Source organism: Perca flavescens, chromosome 8 (genome assembly GCF_004354835.1).
Source record: "Perca flavescens isolate YP-PL-M2 chromosome 8, PFLA_1.0, whole genome shotgun sequence".
Taxonomy (NCBI): Eukaryota; Metazoa; Chordata; class Actinopteri; order Perciformes; family Percidae; genus Perca; species Perca flavescens.
Genome location: NC_041338.1, coordinates 16265065 through 16277642, shown reverse-complemented (window position 1 = coordinate 16277642; position 12578 = coordinate 16265065). Strand labels below are relative to the sequence as shown.

The 12578-nt window shown below is 40.5% G+C and overlaps 1 protein-coding gene across 2 annotated transcripts; it reads right to left on the bottom strand.

Moving 5' to 3' along the window:
- Positions 1-11: 11 nt before the first annotated feature.
- Positions 12-9214, bottom strand: unc45a (unc-45 myosin chaperone A). 2 transcript variants are annotated; one of them, XM_028584845.1, is made up of 19 exons: positions 9041-9214; positions 8754-8946; positions 6240-6415; positions 6032-6121; positions 5735-5902; positions 5277-5445; positions 4955-5125; positions 4572-4743; positions 4122-4422; positions 3927-4021; positions 3635-3776; positions 3279-3419; positions 2954-3081; positions 2810-2876; positions 2593-2706; positions 2381-2496; positions 1591-1708; positions 1005-1160; positions 12-881 (listed from the first exon to the last, which is right to left on the bottom strand). In XM_028584845.1, the coding sequence occupies exons 1-19, from the start codon at positions 9062-9064 to the stop codon at positions 594-596; spliced, it is 2829 nt and encodes a 942-aa protein (XP_028440646.1). In that variant the 5' UTR covers positions 9065-9214; the 3' UTR covers positions 12-593. The 2 variants fall into 2 exon arrangements, with proteins under 2 accessions (XP_028440646.1, XP_028440647.1); XM_028584846.1 differs by lacking the exons at positions 8754-8946; positions 9041-9214 and having other exon boundaries at positions 5735-5851; positions 6043-6121; positions 6240-6330.
- Positions 9215-12578: the final 3364 nt, after the last annotated feature.

The window sequence follows — 12578 nt, the reverse complement described above, 5'->3', positions numbered from 1 at the left end:
CGTGACAATAGTGCAGGTACATAGGGTTTATTTCTTTGCCCATGTGTTCAGTCAAAACTAGAAAACGACCAACGTACAATTAAGACACTGGGAATGTTGTGGAGTGATAATAATAATAGTGATAAACAGACACACTTTCACACTAAATATATAGTAGTGGAAGTAATGGAAATTGAGACAGTGCATTTTGGAGCATGATATTGACAAAAATAAAAAAAATTGCAATTATCAATGAATGGCAATCTTTAGTAAGAGATATATAAAGTAGCATGATTGGACATACACATACACTTTTGGTGGTGGTCCATGTACATACATTATAATTATAAAGATAAATACAATGAGTGCAAAAGCAATGTGAAACAGCAAACCACTTCTGTGAGTATCTGCTGGCTTTCATGTACTACCTTTTCTCTTTATTTTCTTTAGTTTTTATTGCCTTGCACAGTTAAGACACATTTCACGATCGGCTTGTACCCATCCAGATCAAAACCGATTTCCTGCAAAAAGTGAAATGACTTCACTGGTCCAACATAATACTCAAAGCGCTTTAACATTACCAGAAGGCACATTCACACGCTGCAGCTGTGTTTTCAGGGTTCAGTTCCTTTGCCCTTTTCCTTCCCTTCCCTGTTCATGATGATGTTGTACTCCACGGCCTTGTCTAGACAGTTTTGAGCTATCTTTGAAACAGGCTCCGGCGTGCCCTCTCCTCCCTTCGCCAACACAGAAAGGATCTCCAGAGCTTCGCTCTCCATGAGCGTCTCGGCCAGACTCTTCTCCGCCTGCATCATGTTTTGAACTATGACCACTCCCCGGTGGCGCAGGTCGGATATTTCACAGAGCAAAAGCGACTGTATAATCTCTAGCCAGTGGGTCGTCTGCGAAGAGAGGACAACAGGAAGTAATGTCAGCTAAAATGGAATAATGAATCATTGTATTATGCCACAGTGCTAAGTTGATGGATGTGTGGGGACAGTGAAGTCCTGCAGTGCTGTGCTTACCGTTCCTGGGATGCGGGCGCAGAGCTCCGGCTGCTCAGCGGTCAGCATGGCCAGAGTTCCTGCAGCAGCTTTCCGCAGCCTCTCGTCCTCCTCTCCGCTGTAGAGCACGAGCAGCTTCAGACGATCGTTCCCTGTGGCCAGGTACAACGTTTGCACCTGAGGACGCAGCAAACACCCACTTTTACTTGTACTTTTCAACATGTGTGCCATACAATGTGTCATTATGTCATTTTCTATGTATGTATGTCATTTTCTATGTATAAAAATACATAGAAATGCCCTGCTGTCTAAACTGTGTGATTTGGGAGAAAAAAAGATAACTCTTAGAAACTGTTGTTTTTACTGGCAATTATTTCTTTTATTTAATCATATATTGATGTATTTTTTGAAAACTAACACTTAAAATGTGTTTTGGATTTTGTCTGTCTACATTTGTGCATGTACTTTGGTTGAGGTTTTATATAAGCCGTTATAGGTTTGTACCACACCCTCACATGCATTTTTGTATTTCTTCAATGTCATTTGTTTTTTAAGTTCTGTGAAACAAATTAACTAAACTACAATAATCTATGAATATGTGTCTTACCTCTGGGCTTAAAACCAGATTACACATGCACTCTGTGGCAGATGCTCGGACCAGGTCGTGCTCCTCAAACATGTAGCCTTCAATTTTTGGGACTGCCTTCTCCTTTATGATCTTTTGTCTGTGAAACAAACACACATACAAGCAGATACTCTAAACACTGATACAAAACTAGACTGTCATAATAAAAAAAGATATATTATTAAAGGAAGTAAAAACTTGAGACTTGAAAGCCAAACTATTCAATTGGGAATCTAAGACCTGAGAAAATCCAAGAAAAATAAAGACAGCACCAGGCAGGCATAGTTGTACGTCTTAATGGTTACATATGTCTCGATGTCGAAAATGAAAAGACGTGGCCTCAGCTTTCTAGCTCTGTATTAACACTGTCAAACTGTTAACACAGCTTTAGGGTCAGCATTCTTTGATTCTCAGACTTGAAATACTTGCATCTTGACCTGCAAAATGACTTGAGACATGACTTGGACTTGCCCCCAAGTCCTAAAACAAGCTCTAGTAAAACACATTTTCACAGTTTTTTTTTTTTTTTTTTCAATTTCTAGGAAGCAAACAAGGATCCTCCATGTTTAACCATACAAATGACACATTAATCTGTAACTACATTTATGTTCCCTTCTATAAGGAAAGTAGATTTGCCATGTGTAAAAAAGTAAAACTACAGAATTAAACTTGAACTATTGGTTTCTGCATACTTGTATATAGCTCATGCCTCTGTACAATTGACTGTGTTTTGTACATGTATTCTTAGGAGAGACTCCCCCTAGTGGCCAACCTGAGTCTTTCACTGATGCCGGCCAGGTTGGTGAGAGCCATGAGTGCCTCGAAGTTCTGCAGCAGGGTGCATTCAAGACTCAGAAGACTGACAAGGGGGCGCACCATCTCATAGATCTGACAACAGAAAGCAAGACATGGTTAATTAGGATAAGTTCTTTAGTTGTTGTTTTTTTTTAACTAAAGTGGCTTTTTACAGCATGCAATTCTCACCCTTTCTCCTGGAAAGGCAATCTCTGGGTTAGATGTGATGGTTATTTTTGCCAGAGCTTGTGCTGCTTTGATTTTACCTCCATCTGTGTTGTCAGATGCCAGTGGGATCAAAGCCTATGGAGAAAAACAGTCAACATAAATCATGTAAATCCCCCTAAAGCAAGGTGTTTAGATCAGTGTGCAGGTTAAACTAAGTATATTTATCAGGGTGCTCTACCTTTCCTCCACCCTGTGCCACCACTGTGCCTCTGTCTTCCTGTCGTTCCACCAAAGCCAAGAAAACCCTGCCGTGAGAAATGGCATTAACAGAAAATCTACAGAGAGAACAGTGAGTGAAAAAGACTTGCTGCCATTTTCCTACCTGGCGATACAGTCCCTACACGCGTCCGTGAGGGCAGGACTCTCCTGTTTGACCATACACACCAACGCAGACACCACACCAGCCTCCAGCAGCTTCATCAGTCTTTTCTCCACATAGGAAGGTGCATCCTGACACATGGAAAGACAGACAGATATATGTATAAATCTCAAGAAAAATTTCATCATTTCAAATTATTTCAAAGAACACATAAAGAAACAGGAGAGCAGTAGAGTTGATGTGCAATATTAAAGTAATATTGTGTAATGTTTGTGTGCAGTAAATGTACTGTAGCTCTACATGGAAACAGAACAATTTTAAATGGTACCTTGGGGTGCTCCTCAGGCACATGCTGCTTTGCATACTTGGCCAACTCCACCATCTGAGGGTCTGGCTTCTCCACTTCATAGCTGTTGGTGCAGTTCACTAATGTGGAACCCACAGCAAAGAGCACCGTCTTATCCTCAGACTGCAGGAACACAAAGAATAACTAGGCTGTCGAGGCGATCCTAGTCAACACTATAGAAATGGTTGTGTGTATTCTTACAGTGGTGGTTTCAAATACTACACAAAAATAAATAAAAAAAGATCACTAAGATGCTCTTCTGAGAGGAATCTGACTTCATAAATGCCCAGTATTTTCCATGCGTCATTAAAACCTCCGATTACAATCATCGGTCAAACCTTTGCTAGCTCAAACATGGCCAGGAGAGCGTTCTTGTCTTCAACTAAGTCCTCCTTCACATCGGCATCAAAAGTGAGGTAGGCGAGGCCTTCCACGGACCACCGGCGGGAGGTCTGGGGCAGAGACTCATTACACAGCCACCTAAAAAGAGAAAAAAGAAAACAGCTTGCTTCTTATTTTAAATCCAAGGAACCACTCATTATCTGTTGTTTTTAAAATCAGGTTATGCATCAATGTGGATGAGCCGTAAACAAATTTCTCAGGCTCAAGTTTCAACACAGGCAAACATACTTCCTGCACTGCTTGGCGAGCTTTAGCGTGGATCCCTCTGCAAACTGCTTCATGCTGAAGTCCGTCCCTCCTGCCGATCCGAGCTTGCACAAACCCTGTGGAATAACCATAAGAGCACCATGGATCATTTATTTAGAGAGGTTATTTTCTTTAACTGAAATAGATACACTGTTTTTGCTTTGCTGCAACACTTACCACCAGGGCTCTCACACGTATCCTGTCATTCTCGCTCTTCTTGTAAAGGTCCTTCAGGAGTGCCACGCCGTTGGCTGTGATGAAGGAGGCTCTCTTTGCCTTACCTGCCGCATGGATAAGAGTCTCCACCGCTACCTGCTGGTGAGTTACATCTTCGGAAGCACACAGAGAGATCACTGCATCCATCATTCCTGACATCTCCAGAGTTCTGTTACCCACGTCGCTCGGCCCTTGGAGGAGCACCGACACTGTCTGGATGGCTCGCAGCTTGCCTGTTATGCCATGTCGGCTAAAATGTTGTCTACCCAGAAAAACATCAGAGAAAAAAAACAAACAAGGAAAATACCACTTTTGGGCTTATGGCTTGTAATAAGGATTTTTTTCCATGTTCATAAGTCATTTCACTACTAAGCATTGGACATTAGTAACATGTTTTGGTGGTCAACTCACTGTACATATTCTTCACATAGCTTGTTGAAGGTCTCCCTCTCTGTGTCACACCTTAGGTCATCGTAGAGTTTGCTAAGCAAGACAGAGCAGCTCATGTGGGAGTTGTCTGTTAGAGGTGGTCCTTCTGAGAGCTCAGGCACTGTCCCGGCCACCTCCAGGATTTTCTTCAGTCCTGCACGAGAACAAGGAGTTCATTAATTTGGCTACAGCAATGCCAAAAAAAAATTTCGTTTGACATTTGAAAACATAAAGTGAACACTTCCTTCCCCCCTTCCCATGGTAGTGAAACTGTACTGGAAATACTGAAATTTTATGTTTGTTTTGTATCCATCGTAGAATACAAATGTGACGAATTCTACATGATTTGCAGGTTTGTTTCATACCCTGGTCTATCACCCATAACGTGAGTGAGTTATCTGGGTTTTTCAAGGACTTGCGGGGAACTTGTTTGACCAGGAGGTTGATGGCGCTGTCTCTGCCCGGCCCTGACACCTTAGATGCTGGCATCATTTCCAAGAGGTGGCGTAACATTGAGCGTAGCTCCTTGGAGGGTTCTGTGGTAAATTCACAGAGTCAGTTACCATTAAAAGAACAGGACAAAAAGCTGATATACGCTGTTATACGTGCCGTGTTTGAAAAAATAAAAATAAAATAAAAGATTTGTGGCCAACTCCAAATATAAACATGACCAGAGGCCAAACTCACCAGGGAGTATAGCTTCATCTTTCCCTCTGATCTCTTTTTTCATGCCCTCCGTCAGAGCCTCAAACATCACTTGCAGCAGGTGGCAGGCAGCCAGAGACACAGTGGAGGCTCCTGATCCCATTACTGCACACAGCTGCTCCATTCCCAACTCATTCACTATAGCCATAGTCTGGGAACAAAACAGTGGATGTCAGCAGTTAAAAGCGGTAAAGCAATTCACAAGTGTTAATAGCATGGTAAATATAGTCTCTGACAAACATGGATGTTGATATATATTGCAACATCTACTGATAAAGTGTGCTACAGCAGACTTAACAATGAATGGAAACAGAAATGCATTAAAATTAAAGCAACAAAATACAAATAAGATGGTAAGAAAATAAGTTTGTAGCCTGTTAAAAAAGAGGGACTTTAAAGATGGTGTAATGAATAACTTTAGAGGGAATTGTCACACTTACTCTGGACTGATGCCCTGTGCATAACCCAACCAGGGTCCTCAGGGCAGATAGGACAACATCCTCCTGCTTTGACTGAAGCAGTTTCTGAATCAGCTTCACTCCATCGTTACGGAAGATCTGCTCAGCTCCTGCATCTTCTCGAGATAATACCACAAGATTCTGAGCAGCCTGAAATTGAATAATGGATCACATTATGTTGGTGCATTACAACTTTACAGACAGATCAAAAATCAAACACATAAAAAAAAAGTGAATTACAGCAGTTTGTAATGTTCCTGACTTATGAGCTGCCCTTACCTTTTGTCGATCTGAGTCTTTTGCGGATGCATCTAAGAGGAGGGAGAACATTTGCTGCACACGAGCATCTGTGGAGTTTTGTTGCACCGACTATACGGTTAGGAGAAAAAAATCCTAATTAGCAACAGTTTCTTCAGGGTACTGTTAAAATACAAGACAAATCTCCCTGACCCTTTATCCACTTTTAAAAAAAAAAAAAACACATCACCTTCTGCTGGATCTGTGCTCCAAGCTGTCTGAGCAGATCCTGGAAGGCTTTGTTTTTGGGCTCCAGCTGGGCACACCTCTGAGCATCCAGAAAAGCCTGATCAAGCCGACAGAGTTTCTGGAAAGCCTGAGCTCTCCGGAACCTGGCTTTCACATCACCTGGGTCAGTATCGAGAGCTGAAAAGAGTGACCGACATGACATTCAATATAACTTAGTACATACTGTACATCTTAATCCAGTTAGAGTGACAGTTCATGCAACAGTACAGTAAATCATTTTTACTTTTACCTGAAATGTGAACCATACACACTTAGTGTAGGCTACTTAGCAGCTGTTAAGTAGTTCCTTCTACCAAAGATAAGACAGTTGGTGTGTGTTGAAAGTTAAATAAGACATCACACACAACATACACATACATCATAAACAGGATCATAAAATAACAAATCCACATGAATAATATGGACAAGAAAAGGAAAGATACTGAATAAAAAAATGAATGTACTAAAGGATGTATAAGCATGAGACGCTTGCAGTGACTGACCCTGTGATTCAGTATGCATGGTATGGTGCTCTATGAGAGTGTGTCATGGTGGTAGTGCAAATAAGTCCAATAGTGCAAGGATAAAGTCTAGAGACCAGCATTAAATATGGACAATATAAGAGAATAATGTAGACATAGTAATATAAAAACTATATAGCTGTGAAAGGATAAAGTAAAAAAAAAAAAATAATATACAGTGGGGGAAATAAGTATTTGACCCCTTGCTGATTTTGCAGGTTTGCCCACTTACAAAGAATGCAAAAATCTACAATTTTAATCATATGTACATTCTAACAGTGAAAGACAGAATCCCAAAGAAAATTCCAGAAAATCACATCATATGAATTTATTAAAATTGATAACCATCTGATGAGGAAAAACAAGTATTTGACCCCCTGGACAAACAGCAAGTATTCTGGCTCCTACAAGCCACTTAGTCTTTCTTTAAGACACAGCCCCAATCCGAACCAATTATCTACATCAAATACACCTGCCTCACCTCGTTACCTGTATAAAAGACACCTGTCAACACCCAAACAACCAGCATCCAACATCACCACCATGGGCAAGACCAAAGAGCTTTCTCGGACATCAGGGACAAGATTGTTGATCTGCACAAGGCTGGGATGGGCTACAAGAGAATCGGAAAGCAACTTGGAGAGAAAAGATCAACTGTCGGTGCAGTTATCAGGAAATGGAAGAAGCACCACACCACCGCCAACCTCCCTCGGTCTGGGCCTCCACACAAGATCTTGCCTCGTGGGGTGTCCCTGATCATGCGAACGGTGAGGAATCATCCCAAAACCACAAGGGGGGAACTGATGAATTAACTGAAGGCAGCTGGGACCACAGTTACAAAAGAAACGGTTGGTAACACACTACGCCGTCATGGATTGAAATCCTGCAGCGCACGCAAGGTCCCCCTGCTCAAGAAGAAACATGTACAGGCCCGCATGAAGTTCGCCATTCACCACCTGGACGACTCAGAAGAGGCCTGGAAGAAGGTGATGTGGTCAGATGAGACCAAAATAGAACTTTTTGGCCTCAACTCAACTCGTCGTGTTTGGAGGGCAAAGAACACCGAGTACAACCCAAAGAACACCATCCCCACCGTCAAGCATGGTGGTGGCAACATCATGCTTTGGGGGTGCTTTTCAGCCAAGGGGACGGGACAACTCCATCGTATTGAGGGGAGGATGGACGGGGCCATGTATCGTGGAATTCTGGACCGACATCTCCTTCCCTCAGTGAGAGAGCTGAAGATGGGTCGAGGATGGGTGTTTCAGCACGACAACGACCCTAAGCACACCGCCAAAGCAACAAAAGAGTGGCTGAAGAAGAAGCACATCAAGGTTCTGGAGTGGTCTAGCCAGTCTCCAGACCTGAATCCGATTGAAAATCTTTGGAGGGAGCTTAAAATTCGAGTTGCCAGGCGACAACCTCGGAACTTGAATGATTTGGAGGCTGTCTGCAGGAGGAGGGGCCAACATCCCTGCCGAAATGTGCACAAACCTTGTCACCAACTATAAAAACCGTTTGACATCTGTGCTGGCCAATAATGGCTTTTCTACAAAATATTAACATGCTGTTTGTCCAGGGGGTCAAATACTTGTTTTTCCTCATCAGATGGTTATCAATTTTAATAAATTCATATGATGTGATTTTCTGGAATTTTCTTTGGGATTCTGTCTTTCACTGTTAGAATGTACATATGATTAAAATTGTAGATTTTTGCATTCTTTGTAAGTGGGCAAACCTGCAAAATCAGCAAGGGGTCAAATACTTATTTCCCCCACTATATATATATATATATATATATATATATATATATATATATATATATATATATATATATATATATATATATAGTGTATTCAGGTGACATGTATCTTAGTAAAGTGTCTCTTAATTTAAAACGTGCCTTTGTACTGATCTATGAACTCTACAGCATCCTTGGCTGTAATTTAGCTCACCTTTGGAGGCATCAGCCTCAGCCTTGCTGTACTCCTCCTGTTTCAGGTAGCAGGCAGAGCGGTTGCGGTACAGAACAGCACTCTCTGCTTTGCTGTCACTCAGCTTTAATGCTTTGGTGTAGCAGCAGACAGCGCCGTGTATGTCTCCTGCCTTGAAAAGGGTGTTCCCCTCCTCCTTCAGGGATATGGGGTCCTGGGTTAAAGAGAAAAATATGACAGAAATGCTTCGAGTAAATGTTATCTGGATGAAATCTAAGCAAAAAAGCCTACGTAGCTAACTGCCGTACCTTTTTTTCTTCTCTCACACTCATCTTCAAGATATAATACACAATACAGCTTACTAAATATGGAGAATATGTAGTTGTTGCTTTTTTTTTAACTCTAACTGGTCCCAAAACACTACTAACTTCAGAATAACATTTTCACATCTTTGCTACGCTTCCGGGTGTTCGGAGCACGTTGATGACGTTTAGGTAATAGCCCCGCCCCTCCCCTCACGCACTATTACCATAAAAGGAACGGAGTCTCTATTCATCTCTGCCTCATTTGGTTACAATTTTGTTCTGTGGCTTCCTTCAGTCAGATGCAATTTAGGCTCTTTGCTTTAGTCCACACAGACACAGATGGTTTTAACAAGCTCCTTATGATAAAAGACGAAAGCCAGCAATTGATGCATTCAGCTGTAGGAAGTAGTTTATTGTTGTTAGTGGTCTAAATGCTCATATTGATAGATGGTTAAACCTCAGCCATGCATGATATTTTACAAGCATATATTTTATGAATGTTTATGGTAATATTTTCTAATAAGCCATGCTTCGTGAAAGGGTTTACAATGTGTAACTAACTGCTTTATTAACAGTTAATAAATAATTTAGTAAAGCTTTACAGATCAGCAGCTGACTAAGCTAAGTGATATTGTGAAATATCGCTTTGGCTGGTTGGCCAAATCCATTCATAAACAACCTATTTAACATGTACAACTTCAGACTTGATGGATTTAAAACAGTTATGTCAATGTATAGCTGCAGTAGAAAGTGAGAAACTTATGAGCATCTGGATTATCAACATTTATACCTGCACTACAAACAGATAGAATAGCCTAAACACCTGTCAGGAGGATTTTTTTCACAACCTGGCAACAGTTGTTCTAATCAATGGTTTATAACAGATCTATGCAAAATTATAAATTATTTACTAACCATTAATAAAGCCCTATATCCCTCATGTAAGAGCATGACACCATGACACCGTCTGTTTAAATTGATAGTTTAATTAAGAAACCAAATAGACTAGATACATAGGCTACAGAAGACTAGATTACACTGGATACAATGTACAATCATACAGTACTACAAACATACAACACCAATACAACAAAACACAATCCACCATTCCACATACGTTTAATACAAACCAATGGGACAGATATGGCACATCTTACACATTGTTTAACTCTATACAATAAGTTAACTATTATCTAACTGTCTGATATAGTGAATGTACAGTCGCACAAAATGGAAAAACTCAAATAAAATGCTTATACATCAAAATCACACTAATGTACACTTCAGTTTGTTTCTTGTGGGCGGGATATATTCTTTTTTTTTTAGTCGGTGACCAATAAGAAAATCATTTCTGTCACTTTTTTGAGTAAAAGAAAAAAATGACAGATTTGTGGTGGAATTTCCAGCTTACGAACTTATGCTATGTAAATTGAGACAGTGTATTTGGTCTGTTCTGAGATATTTGGGTGCCCAGAGTATCTTTGTTGACTTTGAAGGTTCAGCTAAACTTAACGCCAGCATGACTTTAGATACACCTTCAGGAAGACAGAAAATTCAGAGAGTTGGGACGCCAGGCCATGATAACACATTGTGGTTAAACTGTACTGTCTGCTTAATTCTCTCCTCAATTAGGAATTCATTAGCTAAATTGAATTGAACCTTCTTTATGTGTGTGAAATGAGTTGTGCTGCTCCTGAGTGTGTGTAACAGTGCATTCACAACAGTGTCTCCCTTTAGGTCAAAACCACAAAGAAAATGTCCTGGTATGATATTTTATTCACCTGAGGGACTCTCATTTACCAGGACAGCCAGGCACCATTGTTGTGTTTCCTCTGTTGCTATGGAGACAAGGTGGTTCCCTTTGTGCTTTGTTCTCAGATAGACCTGTTAAGACTCTCATATTACCATGGCAGCTTTGTGTCTTTAGAAGAACATCCAGCAAGGGCAGTTGGTCTATATGTCCTAAGGGCTTGGCTTGTTGTGAGACCCACAGGAGATCCACGAGGCGCAGCGACAGCACCAGGGACCCAAAGAGAAGAGTTCCAATCTGAAATCAAAATCCAAACCAGCTGTGTAAACATTTGTTTCTAATAACAATTTTGTTTTGTGAGAGATTATGCTTTCAGTACAAGATTCTGGTGAACTTTGTGGTACCAAACCCTTTTTTTAAGTCTGGAAATAACACTATTAATACAGTTCAATCACACACAGAATTTTGAATAGTTTTGTAGACCCCATGACAAGTTAGTATCTTATAACTGAAACACTGCAAAACCAAAACAATACCATATGTTCCTCATGTCCCACACAATCTGCTTATTATTTATTTAGGTGTCAGCTAAGCTCCTGTTTCCATAAACACATAAGAGTTGTTGCAGTTGTGACTGCCTGCAAAGGATCATTACGTTTTCCACACTGGTCTTCTCAGGTGTCGTTTACCTGCACAGTGGTGTTGACTTCTCTGCAGCAGTCAAGGCTGGTCTTAATTAGCTTTGGTGATTATAGTGACAAAATAGGCACCACCGCTTGAGCCCCTCTGTCACAAGGCAAGTGTCTCAGGCAGGGAGGTAGCCACTTTAGGGGTTACATAGTCCCTCTCCAATAATGTTGTAAAGATGCATGCTGTACAGCTTTACACTAAGGTAAAAAGCCCCCTCTACTCCCAATTTATAAAGAACTGTAGCATACCAAACACTAAAAAAAGAATGGAAAAGAATTAAAGAATGCAAAGGAAGTCCATCATGGTTCAAACAAGTTATTATCCTATTCATCTTTTACTACTGGACATCTTCAGTATACCGTGCATAAGAGCACGCTGAGTGTGATCCTATTATTTTCTGGATTCTTCAGTTACCTACACACTCCAAACATGAAAACATCAATACGAAACTTCTTTATTTCAAAATTTAGAATAAGAGTAGTAAGCAGATTGTATTTATGACACACACACACACACACACACACACGTTTTTGCTTTTAGCCTAGTAACAAGAAAAAGAAGAGTAGTGTTTATAGGACACATTTTGTCATATCTCAAATTATCTTATTTTTGCACTTCTGTATTTTGGACTCTGTCTCGTGTGTCAGAGCAGTGATACAACCAAATGCAGTTGTGGCCTATTTTCACAGGTAGGCTACAGCCCACACAGTAATAGGCTATGTGATTCTTCACGCCGATAGACTTATAATTCTGTTCTGGAAACAACCACCCACATACAAATTTTGTTTTTGTTTTTAGCATGTCTTTCCAGACACAACTTGTCTGTTATTCAGGTTGAGAGCTCACTGTAAACAGTTCTTTTGTAGATTCATAGCCCTTGTATTACAGTAACATTAATATAGATATCATCACACTATTCTGTCTCTGAACTGCTGAGTGGTTGATTGTTCTAAACTTACTAAACTACAAAAATAAATTAATTAGCAATGACTATTATTTATATAACTGGGTGTTGTAAATAGGTTGAACACGGAGCTTTACAAATGTTGTGTCCACTCCTGGTATATCTAGCCTACTGTGGTCTAATCTATTTTTATATTT

Bases quoted from the DNA above. Each gene is read 5' to 3' on its own strand.
- unc45a (XM_028584845.1), bottom strand. From the start codon at position 9,064: ATGAGTGTGAGAGAAGAAAAAAAG. The intron at 2,497-2,592 runs GTGAGAATTGCA...TTCTGTTGTCAG, and splicing joins TTGCCTTTCCAGGAGAAAGG to ATCTATGAGATGGTGCGCCC. The intron at 1,161-1,590 runs GTAAGACACATA...CTGCGTCCTCAG, and splicing joins ATCTGGTTTTAAGCCCAGAG to GTGCAAACGTTGTACCTGGC.